The 27,622-nt window shown below is 40.0% G+C and overlaps 1 protein-coding gene across 1 annotated transcript; it reads right to left on the reverse strand.

Moving 5' to 3' along the window:
* On the reverse strand, window positions 1-27,616 carry MCM2 (minichromosome maintenance complex component 2). Its single transcript, XM_032212296.1, has 16 exons — window positions 27,516-27,616; window positions 26,080-26,267; window positions 22,750-22,925; window positions 18,354-18,617; window positions 16,087-16,306; window positions 14,955-15,162; window positions 13,978-14,112; window positions 12,562-12,753; window positions 11,110-11,203; window positions 10,056-10,306; window positions 9,441-9,567; window positions 9,170-9,282; window positions 7,796-8,038; window positions 6,381-6,563; window positions 3,015-3,170; window positions 1-1,398 (listed from the first exon to the last, which is right to left on the reverse strand). Exons 1-16 carry the CDS (start codon window positions 27,519-27,521, stop codon window positions 1,288-1,290), a joined length of 2,667 nt encoding a protein of 888 aa, XP_032068187.1. The 5' UTR covers window positions 27,522-27,616; the 3' UTR covers window positions 1-1,287.
* Between the last annotated feature and the right edge of the window lie 6 nt (window positions 27,617-27,622).

The following is a 27,622-nucleotide window of genomic DNA, read 5'->3' on the forward strand; positions in this document are numbered from 1 at the left end:
TTTAGATCAAGGGTAGACAAGCCTAAAGCTTGTTGTATTTATTTCTTTATTTACTTCACCCCTACTCTCTCAGCACTAATCAATATCTAGTGCAAAAGAAACATTTTGCATTAGGAGGAACATACAGATGTTCTGTTTTTAGCATTTAATAGTTAGTCTATCCTCTATCAAAATTCAGGACAAATATTAATTACTAGTGAGCAACTTATTCTGGCTATTTTTCCAGAAGTAGTATTGCTTCTGCACAAAAGTTGGATTTTAGATATTTACTCTTTCTGATTCCGCTTGCTAAGAAGCTGGGGAGAACCCAAGTATTTGATGAAGTACAATCTTCAGCCGAAGCTGATATAAAAATGGATTTGGAAACTTTAAGAGTTACAACTGGCTTTAAGTTATCTTCATTACAAAAGGAGTTCAAACAACAGAGGAAAAATGATAATTACCCAAAAACTATATTGTTAAAAATGCAACGCTCATAGTGAAGCAGCTGTTTTGGGAATATTAGCCCTTTTTAAACAGCAGGCAAATTTGTGCCTTTATTTTTTTTTAAAAAGTTATTTTAATATCTTTGGGGAATAATTTTTAGTAAACTTTTTCCTATTACATCTTTATTTGGCAAATATATGAGAAAAAACATTTTCAGGGATGTGTAAAAAATATTACTTTGGGAAGATAATTTCTGCAGGACTGGGCTCAGCCTTCCTCTGGCCCATGTTGCCGAATGACTTCTGACAAGATTTTGGGGTGCTCCTGGAATGTCTGTCCCACCCCAACTATTTTTGCACATTTCTGTTTTGGCATAAAGCATAACATAGTTCTAAAAGGAAGACAGAATGTGAATTTCTACTAATCTTCAACATAGGCTGTTTCAACTTTTCACACACAAGCACATGAAACAATAAGCAGAGTACAATGAGAGGAAATGGAAAGCACAGATGCTTCAAAGTGAACATGAGCAGAGAGTTAGTTACTGCTTGTTGGAGCTGACCCATTCACCACTACCAATGTCAAGTCCAATTTCCAAAATGAGGCCAATAGGAAACAATTCCTCTGGGGCTTCATCCAGCAAATGCAGGCTCACAGCAGTTCTGTTTCTTTTTTTCTTTTTTTAAACCACAGGACGCTTCTATTCTTATTCTATTTACCGGCCTTTCAGCAGAGCACTTTGCTAGTTCTTTTCTGAAATATATAAGGAAGAGCCTTGAGGATTGCCACGTGTTGCTGCAACAGAAGAGGAAGCATAGCTCTGAACTGCTTTTATCTCCAACTGCTTACGAAGTCTTTGCTTCAGAAATTTTGCACAATTAATTTCCGCTTGACATCACGGCTGAACTTGTTCATCTTGAACAAATCACTATCGAAGAAGGCAGAAAGATTGTGGATGTTGATTTGACGGGCCTGGTAAAGAGAAAGGGAGAGGGACATGGATAGTTATGTGACAATCAAATTTGCAGAGAGAGGTTGTGGCAGCTTCTCTGCATTAAGGTATTATAGGTGAAACTCAAAAAATTTAGAATATTGTGCAAAAGTTCATTTATTTAGCTTCCATGCCACGCCGCATTGAGGCAGTAATTGCTGCAAAAGGGGCCTAAATCAAGTATTGAGTACATATGCATGCTTATACTTTTCAGAGGTCCAATATTGTTCTATGTACAATCCTTGTTTTATTGATTGCATGTAATGTTCTAATTTTCTGAGATGGTGGATTTGGGGTTTTCATGTACGCCATAATCATCATAATTATGACAAATCACGGCTTGAACTATCTTGCTTTGCATGTAATGAGTCTTATCTCATATATTAGTTTCACCTTTTAAGTTGCATTACTGAAATAAATGAACTTTCGCACAATATTCTAATTTTTCGAGTTTCACCTGTATTCACTGAAAGATATAATTTGGTCAAGATAAATGTTTATACATGGTTATTGATCTGCAATATCTACTATTCACAATATCTCTGTGTCTGTCTAATTTGAATGACTGTCCATCTCACTTTAGCAATTCTAAGCAGCTCACAACATACATATATAAACAGAATCCAACATGTGGTTTTGTTTTACTGAATTTGGAATTGAATCTGGAAGAATCTATGTTTTCAATGCTTTCCGGCAGTTTGGCATAATTGGGGTCAACTGAATCTTGGGGACCGGGGGACGAGGGGGGGGGCATGGTGTTCCAAAAGGCAGATGCTGTAGCAGAAAAGAAACACTTCCTGGATCCCACAAGGTAATATTCCTTAATTGTCAGAAGCTTGCCTTTTCCGTCAGACCTAAACGGCATGGGTAAAAACAACTGGAGAGAGGCAGTTCTGAAAATAAGGTAGTCCCATGCCATGAAGAGCATTCTAGGTGACAATCACCTAGCTACACCTGGAAACATAATGAAAGCCAATACATCCGTAATTGCATGCTGTCACATTCTGGATCACCTGCAGTTTTGGATGTTCTTCCATGGGGCTCCATGTAAAGCTCATTACAGTATCTTATCACTTGTCCACTTGGAGGTGAACAAGGCAGATTGTTATATTGGATGTACCACATGGGAAAATAGATAATTATATTAAAGTAGATAATTTTCTCTTCCCAGGTTAACACTGACATTCGAAAAAAAAATGCCACCATGCATTGCAATCTTTATGTCTTTTTCACAGAAAGTAAAATGGGTCTATTCAACATCTCAAAATCCTGTTGAATGCAAAACTGCAGTATAGCACAGCGACAACAAAAACATCTATAATAAAAAAACACTTCCCCAATTTCTCTCCTTCCAATGAGATCATTCCCTTTTCATGATGCCCTTGTGATCATGAGCCCAAAAGCATTTGCACTAATTTCTCACATTTGGGGGTTCAGAACAATACAAAAATGTAACTCCAGAAGCGAGCATCTTTGCCTCTTGTTCTAATATCTCATGCTTTTCTTAGCAACAAAAGTCCTCACTTATTCAAAACTTACAAAGGGAAACCCAGAATGACTTGGTACAACATCCACAAAAGGGAACACTGTTCCATACCTTATCAATTAAGTCTTTCTCAGGCACTTCAGTGGTGTCCTGCTGTGCTCCGTAGCGATTCCTCTGATACATCACCTGTTCTGATACAAGTTGTTTCAAAATGAACAGCAAGAGCTCGTTGTTATCCCGCCTGAAGGCAAGGTACCTGGCAAAAGTCTGAGTACAACAAAGAACGAGAAGGGAAGTCAGGAATGAGCCAAAAGCAATTTGAAATTATCTATTTTAATGTACCTATAGGTTTTAACAGGCAACTCTGGGAAGCTTACCACAAAATGAATCCATGTACACAAAGCAGAACATCTCTTCCCAGCTAGTATAAATATAGCAATATCCCCAAGCAGTCACTGCACTGATTCCCTACTCATTACCAATCCTCACTGAAAAAACACAGGTTTTTTTTTACAGTGCTTTTGAAATGTTAATAAGAAAGGAGCCATTCTCACCTGGAGGGATGTGAACTGTTTTAGGGTGAGGAGACTAAAGCCAAAAAAACTGTTTCCTGTTAAAGGTTGGCAGGGGAAAAAATCTGCAACATCCCTTTCAGTTTGCATGTATCAGGTGAGCAAATTTTATATCCTTAGAGTGAGCAAGGAGCCAAGCCTATGAAGGATAACCAGCACCTTAAAGCAGACCAATCAAATTTTCCAGTAGACAATGCAGCTGCACAAAATTGGCATTCTCCTGCTGGACCAACTTCTATCGACAAGTCAACAGGTAGTAAGTACATTGTATATAATCTCCTAGAGCGATTCCACATAGAGTGAATTGCAATAATGAAGGAAGAGATGACAAATTCACTGTTGAAAAAGGGAACATTCTAAAACTGCTTCAACAAAAAATGGTTGTCTCTGATGTAAATAAAAGGATTTTAATCACCATCTATTTTAAACTCAATATTGGCCTACCGAAGGCACACTTGAGGATTCACTCTCATCTTAAGGGAGCAAACAGCTTTCAAAAAAAGTTTGGTTACTTAATAGTTAAAAAGAGAAAATATTTTCCCGGACATTTTTTTATTTATTTGTTTGCTTGTTTGCTTATTTGTATTAAACCCCAGGCAAGAATGTAAGACAGTTAACTGAAAAAAAAAGTTTTGAAGCTGGAATTTTGGTAGTTTCATGAACAAGCATTTAAAACATGAATTAGAAATTAATCTCACTGAATTTAATTTATTTAATTTACGACACAAAGTCCAAATGTCTCTAGGTGGCTCATGACATAATAAAATTAAATAGAACACAATTCAAAACCAATACAAACTATTAAGATAAAATCAAAATGTTTTATTTGAATTGGACCATCAATGATTTGGGACAGATCCATACAGGCCAGGAGTTCCTGCACTACCCAAAGCTCAACATTGCATGGCAACAGATTAAGTTCCCCGATGGAACTTTACCAAAATTCAGGCAGGGGTGATGCTGGATAGCAGAAAGGATGGTAAAACCAACAACAATCTGAATTGACTACTGGAGCACACCTTCAGAAGACTGTCTCACATCTGATTATCCATGGAGCAGAGCCTCTTGGGGTTTTCAAGGATTCATAGACAGCAATAACAACACCTCCCACTCTTTCCTGGGGTCTCAGTTGATAGAAACCCTGAAACCCAGGTGGACACTCCGGTCTGGGCCCATCAAGTTTTGATGAGACACACCAGGTTGGTGCCCTCATCCAAGGTGGAACCTGCCCCAGGTTCCCACCATGTCTTCTTCTACCCACCACTGTCCCAATGTTCCTGCCTGCTCTCTGTAAGCTATCACCCCACCCTTTTACTCCTTCCTCTCAGGCTAATGCCCAATCATATGCGTACCCAACTCAATACCCTAATAACCCATTTTGCCCCTCAAAGAACTCAACCGTACTCCGTTCATACTTGCCCAGGCACTCATGGCCTCCAGGGGGACAGGACCCCAGTAAAGAAAAAACAACAGGACACTCATTATCTATCCATCAAAATGGGAGAGATAATTGCTAAATCAAAGCAAGGATCAAAGAAATAACTTAGCCAAATACTAAGATGGCAATAGAAGTTTTTTTTCTCCTACATTTGATTTTTATGGGGGAGGGCAGAAACATAAGAGTAAGAAATAATCTTAAAATTTCTGGCCTTTCTGGACTGAGAGCAGGCAAAAACATTGTTAAAGTACTCACATTTTGTAAGCACATCAACTGATTCAAAGTTGTCTATAAGTTGCCTAGACACGTATACACAACATACAAAACACTGTACGTTTTAATCTCACCACTCCATTAGAAGTTCAGGATAACGAGTATGGTTGTTTTTTTATATCTTAGCCTTCCAAACTAAGGTTGATCTGAGATCGCTCAGTAAATTCCCTAAAGAATGGATTAGAAACTGATCTCTCTGATCACATCAAAGGCTTTCAAGTTGGCCCAATTCTAATATTAACTTTAGTGTCTCCAGCGTCCAACCCTCATCTCAAAAGCTATTTCATTCATCAGCGGTGTGGATGACAGGGCCCTTAGCCTACTCCTTTGCCATTTGGCAGCATTTTCCAGGATTCATTACTGGGATTCATTGAGGCTCAAGCAGGGCATTTACTCATCTCTTGAACAATCCAAAAAGAAATGCTTTTAAGTAAGAAATAATATTCTTCTTTCAGCCTGAGATTTCACAATCTTCTAAGATCAAACGGCTAATATAGCTGACTGTCTTACTTGTCCTAAGAGACACTGCATGGATACCTAGAGATTCTGGATATTTGGGGAGAATTGTTGTAATTTCTCTAACAATCTTCTCCTGCAATTTCCAGTTGACTAAGGTTTCAACATACTAAAGGTAAAGGTTCCCCCGCACATGCATACTAGTCATTTCCACTAGGAGGTGGTACTCATCTCTGTTTCAAAGCTGAAGAGCCAGCACTGTCTGAAGACATCTCAGTGGTCATATGGCCGGCATGACTAAACGCCGAAAGTGCATGGAATGCTGTTACCTTCCCACCAAAGTGGTTCCTATTTTTCTACTTGCATTTTTTATGTGCTTTTGAACTGCTAGGTTGGCAGAAGCTGGGACTAGTAACGGGAGTTCACTCAGTTATGCAATGCTAAGGATTCGAACCGCTGAACTGCCGACCTTCTGATCGACAAGCTCAGTGTCTTAGTCACTGAGCCACTGCATCCCTACATACTACACACAATAATGGAGACAATAGACACTATAATTTACTGTCCATAACAGTGTGCAGTGCATAAAAGTGTATATGCATAACACCTATGTCCTTATTCAAAGTCAGTTCCCTGAATCCTTCACTGGAGTTCTATCAAACTTAAGTTCTCATGGTATTTTTCCATAATCCCAAATAAAACCACCACCGCTATGAAAGGATCCACATCTCTGCATACCTTCCGCATGCTTCTCATAACACTAAACTTCTGTGTGTCAATGAAACTCTCCAGCATGACCCTGATGGCCATGTTGACATCGTCCTCCACCACGTAATCCCGTAGGTGCATGCGAGCATGAGCCTCCGCCATTCGGATCACGGACTCTATGTGACGCACTGTAATGGGGATACTCCCAGTTGCCTGCAGAAAGAAAAGGTAAAGGTCCTGATTCCAGTAGTGCAGAAAAGGGCACCCCAAGAGTGGCATGTGACTTGCCAGCATCCTTTTTATGCTCCCATATGCCCCACCTAAATGTGCCCTAAAAAGCAGCTGGCGAGCTTTGAGGAAGATCAATAGATGCCTTAAAGACTGACATGCTTAAGGCATCTACTTTATCTCTTAAAACATCTGACCTTATCCATAGTGGATCCTATCCTCAGCCAATTTTTGAGTGTGGTCCTCATTCTGCCACACAAAGTGATTCAGAAACTGACCGAAATTGCACACTATTAAATTACAGCCTGCCTTTCTACTCTGGGGAGCTGTTAATGCTGCATGGAGCTAATTACAAACAAATAATGGCGCGCAGGAGATAGTAAATAGGAAAAAATAGAAATAAAAAAAAGTCTGTTTAAAAGGAATCAATGATTAAGGGAGGACTCTGCCACCTGCTGGCAAACTAGTGCATTGCATAGATTCTAAGGAATATGCCTCTAGGGGTTGTTCCCACTATTTCTTTTTTCAGGAACCTGGACCTTTTTTCTTTGATCCTTGAGCTGATATCCAGCCAAAATGCTACAAGCTCTCTCTATTAGACAAGGTGTCGAAACCAACCAACCAACCTCAAGGATGGGAGAACGAAGTCCAAAGATCAGGCTAGATGTTTCTATAACCCAAAGCCAATTTTAGCACAGATTATATACACTGATACAAGAGTTATTGGCAGATATTTTGGTGAACAATTAAGACAAATTAAGCAGTAAAGAATTCAGAAGATAAAGACTTGCATATTCTTAGGATGGGTTCTAATAAAGCCAGTACTCATTTATAGATTTGGGAACTTTTTCATGAACCCTTGTAATTACGGCTGCTTCTAAAAAGAACCAGATATCAGATTTATTGGGACCAGAGGTGGTATTCTACAGATTTGGACCGGTTCACCTGAACCGGTAGCAGAAATCGCAGGTGGCTCTGCCCACCCAGCTCCATTTAGGCCCTTTTTTCGCCAAAAGTGCATGTGCGGAAGGCTTTGCACATGTGCGGAGGGGGCGCGTATGCTCACGTTTGCAAACTGGTATGGAAGGTAAGTGTATACCACCCATAATTGGGACCAACATTTCTTCCAGCTCCATTTAACTGATGAGAGAAGTCATGATTCTGCAGGTAACATCTCACTCTGAAACATAGGATTTCCCACCTCCCTGCTTGCTTACCATGGATTCTTTCCTGAGTTCACTGTACATCCTGGCCACTTTGTCCTGGTCCATCTGGTTGAGTTTGGGATGGACTTTTTCCTTTGCATAAATGATGTATTTCTTCAGGACCTCCTGTGGAATAGGCTCCACGCCATAAGAATTAGGGAGGATAATTTCTTGAGATTCTCCATTTACTGCATCCTTGCTGTTCGGGTGATGCTTGATGTGGCTACTGACAACAAATCGAGCCAGCATCTCATCCTTCCAGAAAGAATTGAAAAAAAACAAAACAAATACAAAACACTGATTTTATATCATTTACTATAAGATAATCTCAAAAGTTAATTTTCCAGATTCCCTAACTCTTATTAAAAAAATGAATGGATCTTTGATAAGAACAGGTAGTCCTCAACTTACAATGGCAATTGAAATGGTTGCTTAGCCACCATTATCTCCACAGTCCCCAGTTGTTGCACAATTGTTAGGTGTTGTGACCTTCCCATAACCAAAGTCAATGAGGAAGCCATCAGGAAGTTGCAAGTCCCGGGACAGCAGACAGATGAGTGGTAGGAGCAGAGGAAGAGGGGGCATGGGTGTTGCAGTGACCCTTAGAGAGGGTGCATGAGGGTTCAAGAGAGGCACCATGCGGATGTAGTGGGAGTCCGTAAGCATGTGCAAATAGCTGGCATAGTGTGAGTGCAATGTTGGAAGAGTATGCAGATTGGGGAGACCAGCAACTTGCGACCTTCTCTGCCATTTTCTCTTATTGACTTTTTGGGGAAATCAGCAGAAAGGTTGCAAATGGGCCACACAGTGGTTAGAGTGCAGTACTGCAGGCTACTTCTGCTGCCTGCCAGCTGCCTGTAATTTGGCAGTTCAAATCTCACCAGGCTCAAGGTTGACTCAGCCTTCCATCCTTCTGAGGTCAGTTTAAAAAAAGGACCCAGATTGTTGGGGGCAATATGCTGACTCTGTAGATCACTTAGACAGGGCTTTAAAACACTATAAAGTGGTATATAAGGCTAAGTGCTATTGCTAAATGCTGATCATGTGATTGTGGGGCTGCTACAACCAGTCCTATGTGCGAACTGGTTGCCAAGCACAATTGCAAGCACACGCCGTGGAAGTGCTGGGAACAGCCAGAATAGGAGGACTGGTTGTAAGCACCATTAGTTCAGCAAAGTTGTAATTTCAAACTGCACTGATTGAAAGGTTGCAGATCAAGGACTGCCTGTACGCTTATCAGTGTTCCTGTGAGCTTTACTTTCCCAAGCTAGACAAGAGGTCAATTAGCTAATTCCATATTATGTACCTCCCTTCTTCATTCAGTAAATATTAAAGTGACAGGCCCTTCATTAACCTTCCTTAAGTCTAAATATCAGCAGAATCTACCTGAACAGGATCCACAGTGTCCCTGACCACACACAGGATGTCAAAGCGAGATATGATGGGCTCGGTCAGGTCAACATTTTCTGAGAAAGTCAAAGAAGGGTCATAGCGCCCACCTAGAATAGGAAAAGAAGCATTAAAAACAAAACGAAACAGTGCATGCTCTTGTTCCTTTCAGGATCCAAAAGACAGGAAGTTTATAAACAGGAAGTTTAACACAATATATGGAACTTTCTGCCATAGTTTGAGTTTTTCTTCCATGGGCCCCACATACCTATGGGGTTTGCAGCAGCAATGACAGTGCAGCGAGCTTGTAGAGATGTGACAATGCCAGCCTTGGAGATGGAGATGCTCTGCTGTTCCATGGCCTCGTGGATGCTGGTCCTATCCTGATCGTTCATCTGAGGAACAAGCAAAAGACGTTAAAACTCCAGTTAGCCTCAATAATAAATAAAGCAGAATTCAGATGTACACATTCAAAGCGCTTAAGAAGTTTAGTGCCTCTAGATATAGAAATATTATCAAGGACAGGAAGTATCTTCCAGCTAGAATTGTTAATATTGAGTTTCAAAGCAATTTTCTCCCATCGCATATTAACCAGCACTGTGCTATGTTCTCCCCAAGGTATTTTCACTTACAGATTGCACTACATTAAACAATCTTCTAACCAGCACCCTTCAAACCTATCATGTCCCCCACTAGCTTTAATATGCTGAGCAGTTTTTCTTAGTTCCCGATCTCAGGAAGGACTCTTTCCAGATAGGTCCTAAAATCTAACCCGTCTTCTCTCTCTGTTTCATTTTCTGTGTTCAAGGTCTTACCTAGAGCAACTTATACTGTTGTAAACTGGAATGGCCAAATTATGTCACACCTCCAAGCCAATACTTGCCTTGTCAAATTCATCTATCATGCACACCCCTCTGTCTGCCAGCACCAGGGCTCCAGCCTCCAAGGTCCATTCCTTGGTTACAGGATGTCTTTGCACATAGGCAGTCAGACCCACTGCAGAAGCCCCCTGGCCGGTGGTGAATATCGCTCTGCTGGCTACTTTCTCCACATATTTGAGGAACTGAGACTTGGCTGTGCCAGGATCGCCACAAAGCAACATATTGATGTCGCCACGAATTTTGTGTTTTCCTCCTGCAGTGTTTTAGATGGAAAGAACAGTGACCCAAATTGCAGATGGCACAAAGAGACAAAATGTTACATTATTAGAACTTTGGAGACTTGACATCAGATGGTCCATCAAAGCTTGTCTAGTGACCCCGAACCATGATTTATAATGTTGCTGTGAATAAGGACTGCTAGGTAACGAAGGAAGAGAATCAACTACTTGGGCTTTTTCTGTTTTCACTGGAGGACGGGCAGGGTTAAAGCATAATATACAAAATAAAGCTCATTTACATACTTTAAAATCTGATTGCTTTCTAGGAGAAGTAGTCAGATAAAGTGATATAGCAATATGAAGAAATAATAAGCTGATTGAGAAACGGTCTGCTTTATTAGTAGTAATTAGTATTAGTATTCCCCATCCCAGTAAGTATTCAAATTTTGATGAATAAGACATCAGTACAAAGAACAATAAAAGAAAAAAGAAAAAAAGAAAAATAATCTCTCCACCTCATTTCAGAACAGGGTGAATTTCTGATAAAACTGGACAGACGGAAAAGAAAGAAATATGCTACTTTATGCTTATTTACAAATTAGATAAAACAGGGGTAGCTTCATGTTTGAATTTTTTGATGGTAAGAAATTGCTGTTATTTTCTGGAATAAATTACTAAAATGGGAGCTTATTAATTGAGAAATGTGCAACTGTAAAAATAAAAGATGAACATCTTTTCAAGCCGTTTCTCTCCACTATAATACAGGTATCCTCTCTACAACTTAAAGCTCTTCGTGTAAAAGCAGTGTTGATTCCAAAGTATCTTTGGGTCAACTTACCTGGGTTTTTGGGTTCTCCTCCAAACAGGGCTAGAGCCAGCCCCCTTTTGATATCTTCATGCCCATAAATGGAAGGAGCAATGCTGGCAAAGATCTGGGAAAAGCAAATACAGCCAACATATTTATCAACAGAGACACTAAAAGGGAAACAGTACTACTACAATGGAAATCTCCTATTAAACCTTGAATGATTGTACACCACGTGCACAATTATTAGGCAAGTTGTATTTTGGAGGATTAATTTTATTATGGAACAATAACAGGGCTCTCCAAAATGTTACTAAGCCTCAAATCTGAATATTTAAGAAAACAAAAGTGAGGTTTTGGCTTTTATAGGGGAATATCTATGTGTGCACAATTACTGGCCAACTATTAGTGTGCAGAATTATTCAAACATGAATTTGCAATAAAATGTTTGATGGTTCTCTGATCACACCCCAATACCTTAGCAATTTCAAGAGTGTTGCATCCCTCTGAAAGACTTTTCAAAGTGAGTTAGATCTCTTTTTTGGCCCATTTTGCCTTGGAAAAGGAGCTGCCTAATAATTTTGCACACCTTGGCATACGGCAGCGCTGGTGAACCTTTTATTTATGGCGTGTCACAATTGTGCGTGCGCTATTGCACACATATGCTTGCCCACACCAATTCAATCCTCCCCAACCACCTGCGCTTCGACGCATGACACTCACACCCCTGTGCATGCATGCACAACACCTCCCCAGGCTCTGGAGGCTTTCATTTCGCCTGGGGAGGGCGAAAACGGCCACAATAATCGGGAGTTCAGGAACAAACCTCCAGTTGGCCGGTTGTGCCTGTTTTTCGCTCTTCCCAGGCTCTGGAACCAATGAGCAAGTCTTCTCAAGACTTTTGGAAGTAAATCTTCTGATTAACCCATCCTTATAAAGGATTTTGTGGTTAACATCTAATGAAAAGCTATATATATGTAGAAGAAATAAGAAAGAAGAGAAGCTTCATCTAAACATTTAACACCCTCTCTTCTGTTGGGTTTTTAGTGGTTGAGATTAATTTGGGGATGGATTTAATTAGTTGGATTTAATTGTTAAGTCTTACTACTCTTCTGAATATTATTTTTCTTCTTTCTGGGAGATAATAAGAGTCTATGTAATGGGGGACAATAACAGCAATAATAGTAAATTTACTAAAAAAACCTATTGCTCATGAAACAATTTGTTTAGGTGTATTCCAAGTATGGATAGTGTGAATTCCGTACATTAAAGCAAACAAAACACAAACTGAACAGGTCCCATAGTAATACTTTCACAGAAATGCCTACAGTCCCTTGAAATTATCTTGGAACAGAAGGAGAACTGCTACTGTTATGGTAGTAATTTAGTAATTAGATTCTAATAATCTAGTAATTTCGGGAGCTTTCATAGTGTTGAACTGGAAACAAGAAAACCAGAATCTTGGATCTTGATTTTCAAACTCACTTTCTCTCCAATTTGTTCATCTTTGGACAGTCCTACAATAACTTTCATGTCCTCATCTGTGAGCTCCCCAACGGCCACCTTATTATCTTTCTTGGCGATGTGATTGGCTAGGATCACAGTCGCAAACACTGGAAACCCATTCGCAGTATTCAAAGAGCCATCATAATTATTATGATATATTCCAGTTAGTTCCTAAAAGACAAGAACAAGATATTCTTTAGTCATTGGTCCTAAATTAATTTGTATAATTTAGGGAGAAAGCAGACAAAAAGAGGGGGAAAGGAAATGTTTAAGCAGCATGAACATAAGCAGACCCCACCATATTATTTATGAAGTACTAATAGGACAAATAACTAATGATAGGAAGATCTCAACTTGTGATTGCTATGGAGCCTGGATCTCATGATGTTAAATTGGGATGGTCGTAAAATGGGTCAGTCACATGACCAACCTGATTTCATTACCTTTTGCAGCAGCAACTGTTAAATGAAACTGATGATTTGCTACGGCCATGGCTCTGCTGAAAACTAGAACACTGATTTTTGGCAAAACTATCATAAAATGCGGTCATGAGACAATGAGATCCTGTAAATGGCTATAAATGCAGCCATGGTGCCAAAAGCTGACTATGGGGGTCTCCCCAACTGTCACAATTTTTAATGTGGGTTGCATGTAGTTGCCAGGTAGGCCTGTCATAATGTGAATGGTCACTAAGCAACTGGTCGTAAGTCAAGGACAACATGTATATTCAACACCATTTATTGTTACGTGTTGGAAGAATTTCTATGTTGTGGTCTTAGGATTTTTGTTTATAATGCTGATGAAAAAACATTTTTAGGATACAGAGAGCACATTGATAAACTTCACAACAAAAATTTGTTTTAAAAAACACACACAGATTAATTGAAACAATTCTGCAGAAGATGCTAGTTCTTTGGAATTTCCTTTCACATTTCTAAGCAATCAAATCCAGGTCTGAGTTGACAGCTGAGAATCTCAAGATAGGGTGAAATGATGATCATGCAGACAAATAAAAAGGGAAGTGCAAGGAACTCAGACTGAAATGTGCTACACGCAAACTAAAAGATATAGCTATTCTGGTGGACCTCAGAAAACCAAGTTACACATAGATTGTGAGCCAGCTGGGTGACTTTGGGCCAGGCACTCTGTCTTAGCCCAATCTCCCTCACAGGATTGTTATTGTGGGGAAAATAGGAGGTCTTTTGGATACAGTATGGTTTACAGCCTTAAATTATCTGCAAACATAATAAAGGAATACAAATAAATACTTCTTCCGGAGACAGCTTTATTTTCATTAAGGCTCTTTCTTGAATTCTCTAACCAGGATAGTTTTCAAGTTGTGATCAATATGCCTCAGCCTCTGACCTTCCCTGCTTTTCTGGGCCTTATACTTACAATCTCATCCCCTGGCTTGCAACTGTCAACCAGGTCAGCCAATAAAATGGCGTCCTTTGAGCGAGGAAGCCTGCCAGCTGCCACCTTCCCTGGGCTCTCCTGGATTTTGATGCGCTGATAGTTCTGGTAGACAGTCTGTTGGGACATCAAATACCAGAAGTTAGGAATTTCATGGAGCACAAAAAAAGACACTGCAACCAAAATTCTCAGCACATTCCTTAAACAACAAAACACTAGATACAAGGAGGTTTATACAAAACCACTTTCTCTCACATCCATATGAAAAACTTCAGCTCAGGCAAACTTGTATTTAGTTGCAAACGGACTAACCTCAGCATTCTTGGAGACTTGTCAACATATAAGACAAATCTACATACATCAGACTAACTTATCTTTCAATTCACCTCCATAAAAGTTTTACATTTGTTTTTATTTTGAATTATAATTGTTCAACAATCATTTTGGCCTTGTAAGCTTCATGTGGAGTTTACCTGTGGATTAAAAGAACACATACCTTCCCCACAAACTTCTTCCAATCAAAGCTCCTTATAGAGTGAGTTTCCTCAGGATCGTGGCAATCCTGAGGACCTTTCCATGGGTTCTGCTTTGTTGCCTCCTGTTTTCATATCCAAGCCTCCCTGAACTCAGTCCCGCAAATTGGTGCTATAATTTCATTTAATCTAGCCCTACCAACAGAGACTGCATTGCTTCCTATTGTGGTATGACTGTTGTTTCCTTTCTCCCTTCAGCCAGTTAGAACTATCCAGAATGTCTGTGATCTTAAAGGATAGAATCTAGTATTTATGAGCACTTGGAAAAGCGCTACTTCTTTGTTCTAAACCAGGGCTCCTCAAGAAACCAAAACTCTTCCAAGACATCAGGCAGCTGCCCTTCCAAAAGATCTAGGAATTGTGTAGTTTTAACTCCCTGAACAAAGACACAATGGCCCTCCTAATAGCACATCAAGTACAGCTTACCTCTTCCATGTTGATTTCAAAGGGACCCAAAGATTGACACTCTGGGCAAGATCCTGGTTTTACTTCTTGGTTTTGAGACTGTGAGAAAGGCCCCAGTACAAAACCACATTTGGTACAATTATATTTGACCATGCTGAGCTGGGGAAGGACCCCTGTACAACTTGTCACAACTCCACTTGTCCGGATAAGCTGATTTAGGTGTAGTTGCCTATGAGAAGAAGCAGGAACAAGGCTCAAATACAAAGGATCTTGAATAGTCGAATACTACATTTTCTTTACATTTCTGCAAAACTTTGTGAAGTAAAAAGCTCATGAATGGGGAAGCGTGTGTGTGTGTGTGGGAATTTAAATCAATGGGAGAGGGTACTTTTTCAAGCAGGAGATCCCAGTTTTCATATTCAGACATTCCCAGTTAAAAAATGAGCTGCCAGAGTAAATAGTATGAATTAGATGGGGTTAGCTTGGTACAATAATGAAATATTGGATTAACCGCAGCCATGGAAAGCCCAACCTCCCTTACAGGTCACTGTTGTGGGGCTAAATGGGTAGAAGGAATGCTATACAGCAGTGCTTTCAAACTCATGGCCGGTGGGCCGGATAGGTCACGTGCGGTCCACGCTTGGTTTAGCAAACGGGGTGGGGGTGGGGTTGTGAGATGTCACATGATGCCATGATGATGCAGGTTTGACGCCCCCGCTACACAGATTGCTCTGAATTCCAGAAAAAATGACAGGGTATAACCAAGAATTAAGAATATGATTTGACTACAAACATAATAGCTTTACACCCAATCAATTCACCATGGCTTTCTCCTATGGTTCTAGACTCAGAAAGGGAAACCTGAATTTTTTAAATAGAAATTTAAGAGATTACAATGCTTCCAGAGCAACAAAATAATTTTAAGCATGTGATATAACTCAATTTCAGGACTTGGCAGACTAGTTCTATAGATGAACATTTAATAGGCAGTCTCTTCATTTTTGTCCTCAATTCAGTAATGCTACAAGAGACCTACTCAATAGTTTATCATCTGGATCACTTACATCCTAATCAGCTATGGGTCATAAATCATTAAACAGTCTTGATAGGTTTTGTTAGTGCTGCCAACCTCAATACTAAACTGCCCTCTTACCTAAGTGACCGTAACTCCTCCACCAGAGGTAGATGTGAGATGCGAACATGGATTTCCTGAGTAATCCGGTCATATTTGGGGTACATAGCCATTACTACCTCCTTGGCTGCTTCATCAAATATTTTCAACATCTCAGCTGGGGCTTCAGGAAGGAAGTAGGCAAGGACATGTTCCCGTGCAGCCAAATCTTCATAATTCACCACCACACTCTCTTTATTCTCTGCCAAGAGAAGACTTTTTTTAAACCTAGGCCCACCACTGCAGAAATGCAAAAAAACTGAGTTTATTGGGTTTCTTCTAAAATATATTTGCAATCATTATATAGCAGTCCTTCTTACGTCTTATTTGACCTCGGGTATATTTAAAAAAAAAACAACTATGTTTTTGGTGTGAAAATAGTTGTCAGTTTCTACTGAAGGAATTTTATTCATGATGGCTAAGAAAAATAAATATTAAGAATAAAGGTATTACCGTGTTTTCCCAAAAATAAGACATGGTCTTATTTTCTTTTGACCCCCCCCCACAAAAAAATGTTGTTTGGGCCTTACTAGGGGGGGGGGGCTTATTGGTTTGGGGTTGCCGGGTGGTTGCTATCTTGCAAGCGGGCACCTGAAGAGCCAGGCATAGCCTCAGGGGCAAACGGTTGTGTTGCGCTGTCACAGCAGCGCAACACAGCAGCCATGAGGTGACCACTCTCACAAGCAGCCTTTCGGCAACCCCCCGCTCCAGCTGGACACAGCACCACTCACCAACCTAGCGGTATCCAGAAGATGGCAAGCAATGTGAGCTCCTTTGCCCCCCTCCCCCTGGCTCCTGCGGCTTGATGCCTTCGGGATATCACTAGATTGGTGAGTGGCGCTCTGCCTGGCTGAAGGGAGGGGTGTCCAGGCGGCTTATTATTGGGGGAGGGCATATATTTTTGCCCACAGGAAAAAAAAATGGCATGGCCTTATTATCAGGACATGTAGTTTTGGGGAAACACGGCACTATAATAGATGTGTTCCTCAGAAACCTGCTAGCAAATATTTTAGTAACTTAAACACTGGTATTGTAATTCAAAATAATTAAGTTGTTCTGTAACTATTGCAGCACAATTCACCTACAAAAAAAATATAGGGATAGGGACGGAAGAGAAAGCGCAGCCCATACAAGTATAGTTTTAACCACGGGAAAAAGAATTAAGCAGATATTTCCCACAAGTATTATGTTCATTCTGTAAAGAAGACTTACTGTATATACTCGAGTATAAGCCTAGTTTTTCAGCCCACTTTTTGGGCTGAAAAAAGCCGCCTCGGCTTATACTCGAGTCAGTGAAAAATTTGCCCGAAATGGAGGAGAAAAAGGGGCGGGGCCATGCCGCTGGGTGACACTCGTGAATGGCCCAGTGCCCCTGTGAGTTTCCCCTCCCTCTGTGTCAGTTTGCCACGCAGCGCGCACCGCACCATCCCCCCTCCTCACGTTCTGATGTAATGCAGGGCTGTCTTACGATTCCCCTTCCTCCCCCTCCTGCCGCTCTGCAACGATGTCCCACCTCCTCCTCGTTATGGCAAGCAGCCACATAGCGATGTCCCACCTCCTCTGGTACAGTGATCCAATGATAGGAATCACTGTGCCGTGTGTCATAGGAGGCGGGACATCGCTCCCGCGGCTGCACGGGACATCATCATCACAGCGGGACATCAGCATCATGAGGTGAGTGAAGTATTTCATTGAATACACCGCTAGTTTACTGTTTTTCTTTGAAATAAATATTCAAAAACATTATTGGTATCTATTTTTATTTTTGAAATTTACCGGTAGCTGCTGCATTTCCCACCCTAGGCTTATACTCGAGTCAATAACTTTTCCAGTTTTTTGTGGTAAAATTAGGTGCCTCGGCTTATATTCGGGTCGGCCTATACTCGAGTATATACGGTAAGTGGTTTGTTAGGATCCATCTGAAGAATACAATCAGGAACCTTAATGAAAAACAATCAGCTATGATCATGTGGTATGAGATATAATGTAAGTTAAAAGAAATACATCTCAAGTGAAGACTAAGTTCATGCAACACACTAAGCCATTATGTGGTTTGTGGTTTAGCATGTTGCATGAATCCAGCGAATAAGGTCTGTAAACAATGGTTTGGCTTACAATGTATTATTCCACTTTGAAAACTGGCTTAGGGCAGTTATGAAACTGATTCATCTGAGTCACCACCAGAAACATTTGAAACTAGCACCCTGTTGGTTTTCTAAACTACTTTTCTTGCATTCCCACAGTTGTACCTTTACACATGTCACTGATCCTCTCTTTGAAGACATTGTGACCGTGATCATCCACATGGGTCTTTAGGAAGTTCTTGAAGCGGTGGTAGATCTCAAGACGAGGAGCTGCTATGGACACCCATTCTCTCACCGAATGCCCCTTCATGTCTTCCAGGTTCTCTATGCTTTCGATCATGTCTTCCTCCTCTTCTTCCATACCTTCAGCAGCCCGTTCAGCCAGGCGCCTCTTCCGCAAAGGACGACCTTCATCTTCATCATCACTCTCTAGAATTTAAAAGGTGGGCAGAAGCAGAGGAAGTAAAAAGGGATTATCAGACAGCTGCGTAAACATAGAACTATTAATGAAACTAAATAAATTCTCTGAGAGAGGACTCTTAGATGGATATCCTCTTTTTAAATAGCTTTCCCCAAGCGATAAATTGGATTTCTACAATTTCTTTTTTTTTTTAATAAGTGTTTTTTTAATTTTAATTTAAAACAGGTACAGCATCTTTCTTTACATCTGTAGAAAATGTGTCAATCAGTTACAGATAAACTTTGGTACATCTCCTCCACAGTCAACCAACATAACTCATATTAACTCAAGCATTATTATATATCCATTTTCAGTTGACTGTAATTATTATTTAGAAATATTAATAAAAGTAATAATCTTGAACAATACCTGCCCACACCGGTGGGAAAAGAAAAAATCAAAAAGAAAAGGCAAAAAAAATAAAAAAATAAAAATAAAAATAATACAAAGAAAAAGACAAAAACGACAAAAGACAAGGCAGGGAAACAAAACAAAACACAGGTATCTATTATAAAAAAGAAGAAGTATATCAACTGGTTACAACATGCTTTGGTGCTTCTCTTCCATTAACTCATATTAATTCAAATATCTTAACTCAAATATTTACCATATCAACATCATTATACCTCCAGTTTTAATTACCTATAGTTATTTAAACATCCTTCATCCTTAGCTATGCCAAAAAATTAATCCATAACACATGCTGACATTTCATTCACTTACTTGTAAAATCCTCTATTATCATCAAATCCTCATGTCCTATTTTAGCTGAACATCCATAATATATAATTATATCATATATCATAACATTTTCCCAGTATTGATTAACATTTGATTGTATGTATTTTATTTAATTTTTAATAGTGATAATTATTGTAATTAATACTCTTTATATATAATCCAAAAATGTTTTCTCATATCCAATTGTTATTTATCATATCAACTCCACATTATATACATTACTATCAATATCAATTATTATTCAGCTATGTCTGTTACAAGAAAGAGCAATTAGTTTAGCTAGTTTTCAATTGTATTCTTCAATCTATCAGCCAATTCCAAAATATATACATTACTATCCATATCAGTCATTATTCAGCTATATCTATTACAAATTAAAGTAATCAGATTTAGCTAATTTTAAGTTACGTTCTTCCATCTGTCAGCCTGTGTCCCTCCAATAGCAAAATCTTCTCAAACCAATTGCCATGCGTTGGATAAATTTACCAAATATTTTTATAGGCAAGTCCAAACAAAGATATCTTCGCACCTTTTGGCTCTGAATGTCAGTGATGAAATAATAGTGTTGTCCCGGGCTTGTAAAACTTTTCAAATTGACTTTAATTCTCAGGGGTGGAGTTTCCATTTCTCCTACACTCTGTCTCTTTAAGTGAATCTTCTTTATAACTCCCCCCCTCCTTTCTTCCTCTGAGATAGACCAGACGCCATTTCTCACATTTTCCATTTGTATTTCAGGAACATTCAAACATTCAACAATCTCAGTTTTTCCTTCATATTTTAAAATCAGATGATCCAATTTTCTTTCCAATCTCTGAAAGGAGTCAAAAAGCTCTTGACATGCGGAAAAAAGAATCTGGAGTGAAACCTTAGATGTATTTTCCGACGCCATGATGTGTCGCAGTTATAAATTACAAGTAGGAACGCTGGAAACTGTGCAATCTTATCTGATCGTAAACACAGCCAAGTAATAAAGATGTCAGATCATGAAGGGCTAATTAGTAGGAAGTAAACTTTACGATCCACTTAGAGAGGATCAGAGGGGGGGGATGTCGAAGAGTTCCTTGAGCGTTTAAGAAATAATGTAGCCACCAGCCATAAATCCATAAAAAGAAAGACCAATTCGCCGCTAGATTCTTCTATTCTTTGGTTTCAATTAGCTTAAGCTTTTAATGCGGACAGTCTCTCTTGAGTAATAAAATCAGCTTACCAGATGACATCACTTCTGCCATTCTTAGGGGCAACCTGCAGTTTCATTTAGCACGCAGCTAATCCAGAAAGGAATTGGCAAGAGGGGTTAATACCCCCCCCAGAGACTTTGCGAACGTCTCTGAGGTCACTGGGTCTCCCCTCACCTTTCACTGTCGTCTCCGGGACAGCTAGGGTTCAAAAACCCGTCCAAAAATCCTTCGGTATAGAGGAATTTCAGGAATAGCCTGAAACTCCATCTTCTCACTGCTAAGCCCCGCCTTCTTCCCCTGGATTTCTACAATTTCTTGTTCAACATGATGCTCATGTCTTTGTTCTGACCTAGGCTTCCCAAGAGCATGAAGCAAACTCCTGGTCCCGACAAAATCCCCTTTTATTAATTTACTGTGAATTCTTCTCATTCACATACAGCAAAGTCTTTCAAAGAAAGATTTACAGGCACAGACCTTATCTGGGATAGAGAGCTGCCAGGCCCATATCTGCAAAACTTGGCAAGGAGTCTTGGAGAGTCACGAGCCAACTAAGTGAACTAATTATCTCCTGCAAACTCCACTCTCCTTTTGTTCCTCTTTTATTTCCTTTGGGAGGAAGCCATTCATTGTCCACCTGTGGTCTTACTCCCAAGTTGACCCCTGTTCTTTAGCTGTTCCCTTCATCTGGCATGTGCAGAGTGGGAACAGGCTCCAGCTGTTTGTCTGCCTCACTAATGTCTGACTCTGAAGGCAGCTGATAACTGACATACAGCTCTTGCCCTCTCTCTGCCTCTGACACAGTGCCCTCATCAGAGCCTTTCCCAGACTCCAGGATTGACCCATGTTCCTCCCCAAACTCCTCACTGTCCGAATCTGCTGCTGTCAGGCCACAACAGTCTTATGAGGCTATGTATAAATTCCCATTGGGAGATTATGAGAATTGTATTCCAACTGGTTTGGAAACTGTGGATCTTCTGATTTAATGCTATTTCAAGTATCAAGCAATTTTTTAAAATTTTTGCTACAATCTAAAAATCCTCTGCGTTTATTTGCTTTCATATTGTTATAATTTTACCATGTTGAAGACTCTTGGTTAAGAGCAATCCCATTCATATGTATATTTATTTAGTAATCAAATTTATACATTGCCCATCTCATTATCTAAAGTGACTCTGAGCAGTTTATGAATTGAAAACCATTCCATTTACATATGAAAGTAAATATTAAAATGATCAGCTATATACTCAGCATATCTCGTAAGAATGAGCAGTGTGGGACTGACTTTTATTAGTAAGAAATAAATCAGAATCAGTCTTGTAGGTAATCAAATTGCTCATACCTATTTGGCCAGATCTTTTATTAGTTGCTCATGCCTTGGACCTTTGTGGATGCCATAAACTTTCATGTCTATATCCCCAAACCACAACTGCAATCAATATATTAACCATGATTCCAATCTGGTTTACTGCCATAAAATAAATGATATGCAACAATTTCCATCACTAAGCATTCCATCTGTAAAGCTCAATGTTACGTGACCACATTATACAACCCATGAAATCCCAATTTCTATTATTAAGTGAAGATCATGGATTGTTAAGTGAATACCTTCTCACAACTTCCTACTGGCTTTCAGCAGCCAAAGTCAATAGGGAAGCTGGCAGGAAATTGAAAGGCTCAGGTGGAGGCAAATGGCTACTGCCAGATAGAGAAGAGAACGACTGAGAGGAAAATACAATGCAAAAACAGTGTGTGTGGGGATCCTGCCAGTGGGAGAGAGGATGTGAGCTGTGGGGAAGGTATTGTATTTATTATACTTGTATGCCGCCCTATTCCCCGGGGGGAATCCCGGTGTGGCATGAGTGTAGTGAGGCTTCGTGAGGGTGTGCAAGTGGTGATGGAGGCATAACATAGTATGGCTGCTGATGGGTGAAAGAGGGTGCACAGGTGGCTATGAAAATGTGGTGCAAGCACGGGGGGTGGGCTGGGAAAGGTTGCACAGGTGGGGGACACTAACACGAACAACTTTTAACTTTCCTTCCAAGCTTCCCCATTGACTTTGCTTATGGAAAGCTGATTGGGAATTGTAGTCCTGTGACTGTGGGACACTGCAACTGTATTAAGTGTGACTTAAGGAAATGTATAAAGCAAGTCATCACTACCCATTCATTTAAAAATGTACCATAAAGCAGTCCCCTCCGCATGCGGCCGAGGCCTCGACCCATCTCACGGTCCCTCTGTCTCATTGCACGTTCTGCGGCTTCTCTTTGGCTGGCAGTTAGCTCTTCCAGATCTTCATCATTCAAGTCTAAACCTTCAGCTTCATAGACATCAAGCTCAGGAATAACACGATAGTCCCTGAACACAAAAAATATAAAAATGTGTTCATCAATTACATTGCATAAGCATCCGAGTACTTTACTTATTTTGCAAAGCACCAGATCTGACATTTATATTTGGATAACACAATTTGTCCAACACCTGCACATAGGAAATCCAGTGCATATATGGAATATATATATGGATGAAACTAATCAAGGAGAAGCAACCCAGAATTAAGGAGAAACTTTGTAACAGTGTGGACAATTTAGCCAGTGGAACAGCTTGCCTTCAGAAGTTGTAGATGCTTCCATCACTGGAGGTCTTTAACAAAAGACTGGACAGCTACCTATCTGAAATGGTATAGGGCCATGATGGCAAACCTATGGCACACTCGCCAGAGGTGGCATTAAAGCCCACTCTGTGGGCATGTGCGCCATCACCAGCTACTCTTCTGGTGTCCGATGTGTGCATGCGCACTGGCTAGCTGGCCTTTGGGTTTCAGGTGCTGCAGTGCCCGCGCGTGAGCGTTCTAGTTTGGGCACTCGGTGCCGGAAAGGTTCGCCATTACTGGTATAGGGTCTCCTCCTTGTGTAGCGGGTTGGATTAGAAGACCTCCCAGGTCCCTTCCAGCTTTATTCTGACTGATTGATTGAATAGCTGGTTTCCTCCCAAATCTCCTCCTAAATGATTATAATATTCCATTACAAGATTGACAGAATGCAGCTGGGCAGAATTTTTTATTACAAAGAAGAGAATCTCTCTCTCTATGTGCACTTAGTGTGGGTGAGCCACATTTTTACATATTCCATTCTACAGCTTGTTAGCTTGTTTCCTATTACTTCTTATCCCTTTTCTTTCTGGAATCAAAGAGCTACAAGCCAACTTTTAGTACTGACGGATTATTTATTTAGATAGCTTCTTTGCTTCTATCACTTACTAAATCAATTTATTAACTATTTTAGATGGATATCCATTTCATGAATGTAACTTTGGGTGGCAAACAACATATTAAATCAATAAAAGTTAACAATTAACAGAATAAAAACAGTATTCACAGAGTAAAGTTGAAAAAAAATTAATCAGCAAGCTATGCTTCTAATTATTTGTGCTAACACTAAGTGGGACATATCAAAAGGACAACTGCAGTGCAACTTTGAGTCAATAAACCTTGTAATTGTACTGTTGTTTTCTGTGGCAATTGAATGCACTGGAAAGAAAAAAAATTAGAAGGAAAAATATTAAATTTCACAATGCATCTATACATGCAGCATTACTATATTTCAACATTCTCACAGTGTTTATGATTCCCTTTTCATATTTTTTCTAAATTGCTTGTATTTGCAGCATTGATTTAATGTGGCATTCAGTATAGTAATAGTATTGTTCTCATACAAATCTCTCTTGTAGCATTTTTCCATGTGTTTCATCCGAAATAGTATCATCACTGTTATTTTCGATTTTATTCACTCTATGAGAGGCTTTATCTCTCTTCATCTCCTTGCAAGTATTTTGTTATTTCCATCAAATTTGCTATATATTCTCTTTCTTTTTAAGCTTAGTTATTTCTTCCTCTAAATGCATTAATCCTTTACTCTCTCTATAAGGTATTAGTTTCCTCTTTTCTTGCAGCAAACATTCCTCTACATGTTTTTCCATCTATAGCCTCTTTCATTTCCTTCCATTAGGCACACTTTTTACATATCCCATTACAATAACTTCATACACTTCTATGGGAATTATGAATTTAGAGCAATTCAGATATGCAAATCCAGCCCTTATCAACTTCTACCTCATCTCTTGGTTTGAAGGTTGGCAACTAATGGCATATTGTCACTTGACTTCAAGTTCTGTAACAGATACTTGAACTGAACACCATGCAATGTACGGCTTTTAAACTATCTAACAATATCCATCAAGATAGATATTATCCAGAATAGGAATGACACATTCAGACACTTGTGGAAGTTTTAGAAGCCCATAACCATCTGGCTGAGTGTATAGCCTTTGATTTTTTTCTTAATTGAAACAATTCCTTTATATATTCTAGAACAGGAGTGTCAAACTCGTGTCATCACAACTTTCCCCCTTGGCTAAACTCGGTGTGGCCAGTGCGTGATGCATCCGGCCTGTGGGTTGCGAGTTTGACAGCCCTATTCTAGAACAGGAGTCCCCAACCCCCAGGCTGTGGGTGTGGCTGAAGCTCTGCTAATGCGAGCGGAGGATGCTTTTGCAGCTCACACCCCCTCCCCTGCAATGGGCCACCAAACTGGAAAGGTTGGGGACCGCAGTTCTAGAACAGGTGCATTTCTAACAGGATAGAAGTTGGGATAATTTTGGTCACAATGGGTTATCGTCTCCTAAACTAATGAGGAACCTTGCACATTTTCTGTGTTTAGATTTGTTTTATCAACAAGAATAAAATGCAAAAAAGAAAAACATATCCAGAAAAAAGGGCATATCCAGAAAAAGGAAAATAATGACCCAAGTTTCAAGTAAATCTAACATTAAACATTAAAAAAATCCACCCTTAAAAAAGAAATTAAAAACCCCCTGATAAATTCTCCTCCCTTTATATAATGGGTCTACACATAAGCTTTTCCATCCTTATCTATCAAGAATACTATATTAAATAAACTAATATTCCAAATGAGGTGATCTCCATCTGATAATCAAATTGACCCAACATCTAATCATAATATAAGTGTGAAAAATAGAAAAAAAGTCAACAGATGAGCTCAAATATTACATCAATCTTCAAATCCCAGGAACACTGCACATTTTCTTTCTAATTATGGTGAAAAAAAGCATGGTTATTAGTTACTATTAGCAGGAAGCCAAACAATGCAATTATAATCAACTAGTTGACTACTGTACATGATTAACTGTTAGACCATCAATTTGCTGATTTCCTACTGCTGATAACAGCAAGGAATGAGAAAGATCAAGGAGTATGACAATGTATGTGGGAGTATCCTGTATATGAAATAATGCAATCTGAATTTACTGCCACACCAATATCAATTTATAGTATTAAATACAAACATCTTCACATTTGCCCCTTTGAAGTTGACTTGATTCACATTGAATTGATGCAACAGGAAAGAAAAGAGAACCTAGCTGGGCAGAGTGCCAAATGTTTCATTCTGCGGTTTCATGTGAAAACATGAACCTGGCAGGAGAAGACCCGTACCTTTCCATCCCTTCACCAATCAACTCCTCTCCATCTTCGTCCTCTTCATCAGGGAGTCCCTCTGTCCCCAGGAGTCCTTCAGACTCATCCTCGAAGGGTGGTAGATCTCTCCCTGGACTGGATGTGAAGGCGTCTCCTCGCCGAGAGCTCTGCCCTGGACTGGTAGCCATGTTCGACTCAGAGGAATCCTAACACAACAGACAAGAGTGCAAAATATACTGTGAATCTGGTTAGTATACAGTTAGCCTTCGATTTACAAGTTTATTTAGTGACTGCTGAGCCGCAGGGGCGCAGTGGTTAGAGTGCAGTACTGCAGGCTACTTTTGCTGATCACCAGCTGCCAGCAGTTTGGCAGTTCAAATCTCACTGGGCACAAGATTGACACAGCCTTCCATCCTTCTGAGGTGGGTAAAATGAGGACCCAGATTGTTGGGGGCAATATGCTGATTCTATAAATCACTTAGAGAGGGCTGTAAAAGCACTGTGAAGCGATATATAAGTCTAAGTGCTATTGCTGTTGTTCAGAGTTACAATGGCACTGAAAAATGTGACTTATGACTGTTTTTTATAATTATGACCTTTGCAGCATCCTCCTGATTACGCGTTCAAAAATTCAGACGCTTGGCAACCGGTTCATATTTATGACTTTTGCTGTGTCCCAGGGTCACATGATCCCCTTTTGCATCCTTCTGACAAGCACAATTAATGGGGAAGGCCATTCACTTAACGACCGGGTTTCTAACTCATCAACTGCAGTGATTCACGTAACAACTGTGAAGAAAAGTCATCACATGGGCCAAAACTCACTTAACAATTTGTCTTACTTAGCATATGTCCCACTTAACAACAGAAATGTTGGGCTCAATTATGGTTGTAAGTCGAAGACTACCTGTATTTTCCTACATCTTGGTTTGGTTCGAATTTTTCCAAACTTCTCAATGTACAAAAGGAATGGCAAAAGAGACAGACTAAGAGAAACGCCAGTGGACTACTCATGGCAGGCCCTCTGTGAAACTTTTTTAAATTTTTGCTATCTTTTAAATTCCAGAGAGATCCTTTGGGTTCAATTCCAGAACATCGGTGCCCGATAATATTTCTTTGTACTGCCATCTTCTAAACTCCTCCTGGGGTTTGACATGCGCGGCACAGACCTCCCGGTCTACGGCTGGGCAGGAATTTGCACGAATGAACAGAAAAGTGCCTAAATTTTCACTCTTCCTGCAAATATCCGCCGGGCAAAATATCCTGAAAAGGTTTTAGATGTAGTTTCTAAAAAGAACCAGCAAAACTACGAAATGAACGGCTAAGAGGTTAAAAAAAAAAAAGAGGACGCCAAACGATCCCCCAAAAGCGGCCCACCAAAGGGACGCAAACACAAATAACCAATACAAGAAAAGCCACTTTGCACAGGTCAGTTGCGAGAGAAGCTCTCTTACCGCCATTTCTTCTGCTTTCCGAGCTTCTTCTACCAACAGCCCCCACTGCAAACTACAAGCGCCGCCGGAGCCCGAATTCCGCGCGGATGAAGGGTCACGTGGTCAAA

Source organism: Thamnophis elegans, chromosome 2, assembly GCF_009769535.1.
Source record: "Thamnophis elegans isolate rThaEle1 chromosome 2, rThaEle1.pri, whole genome shotgun sequence".
Taxonomy (NCBI): Eukaryota; Metazoa; Chordata; class Lepidosauria; order Squamata; family Colubridae; genus Thamnophis; species Thamnophis elegans.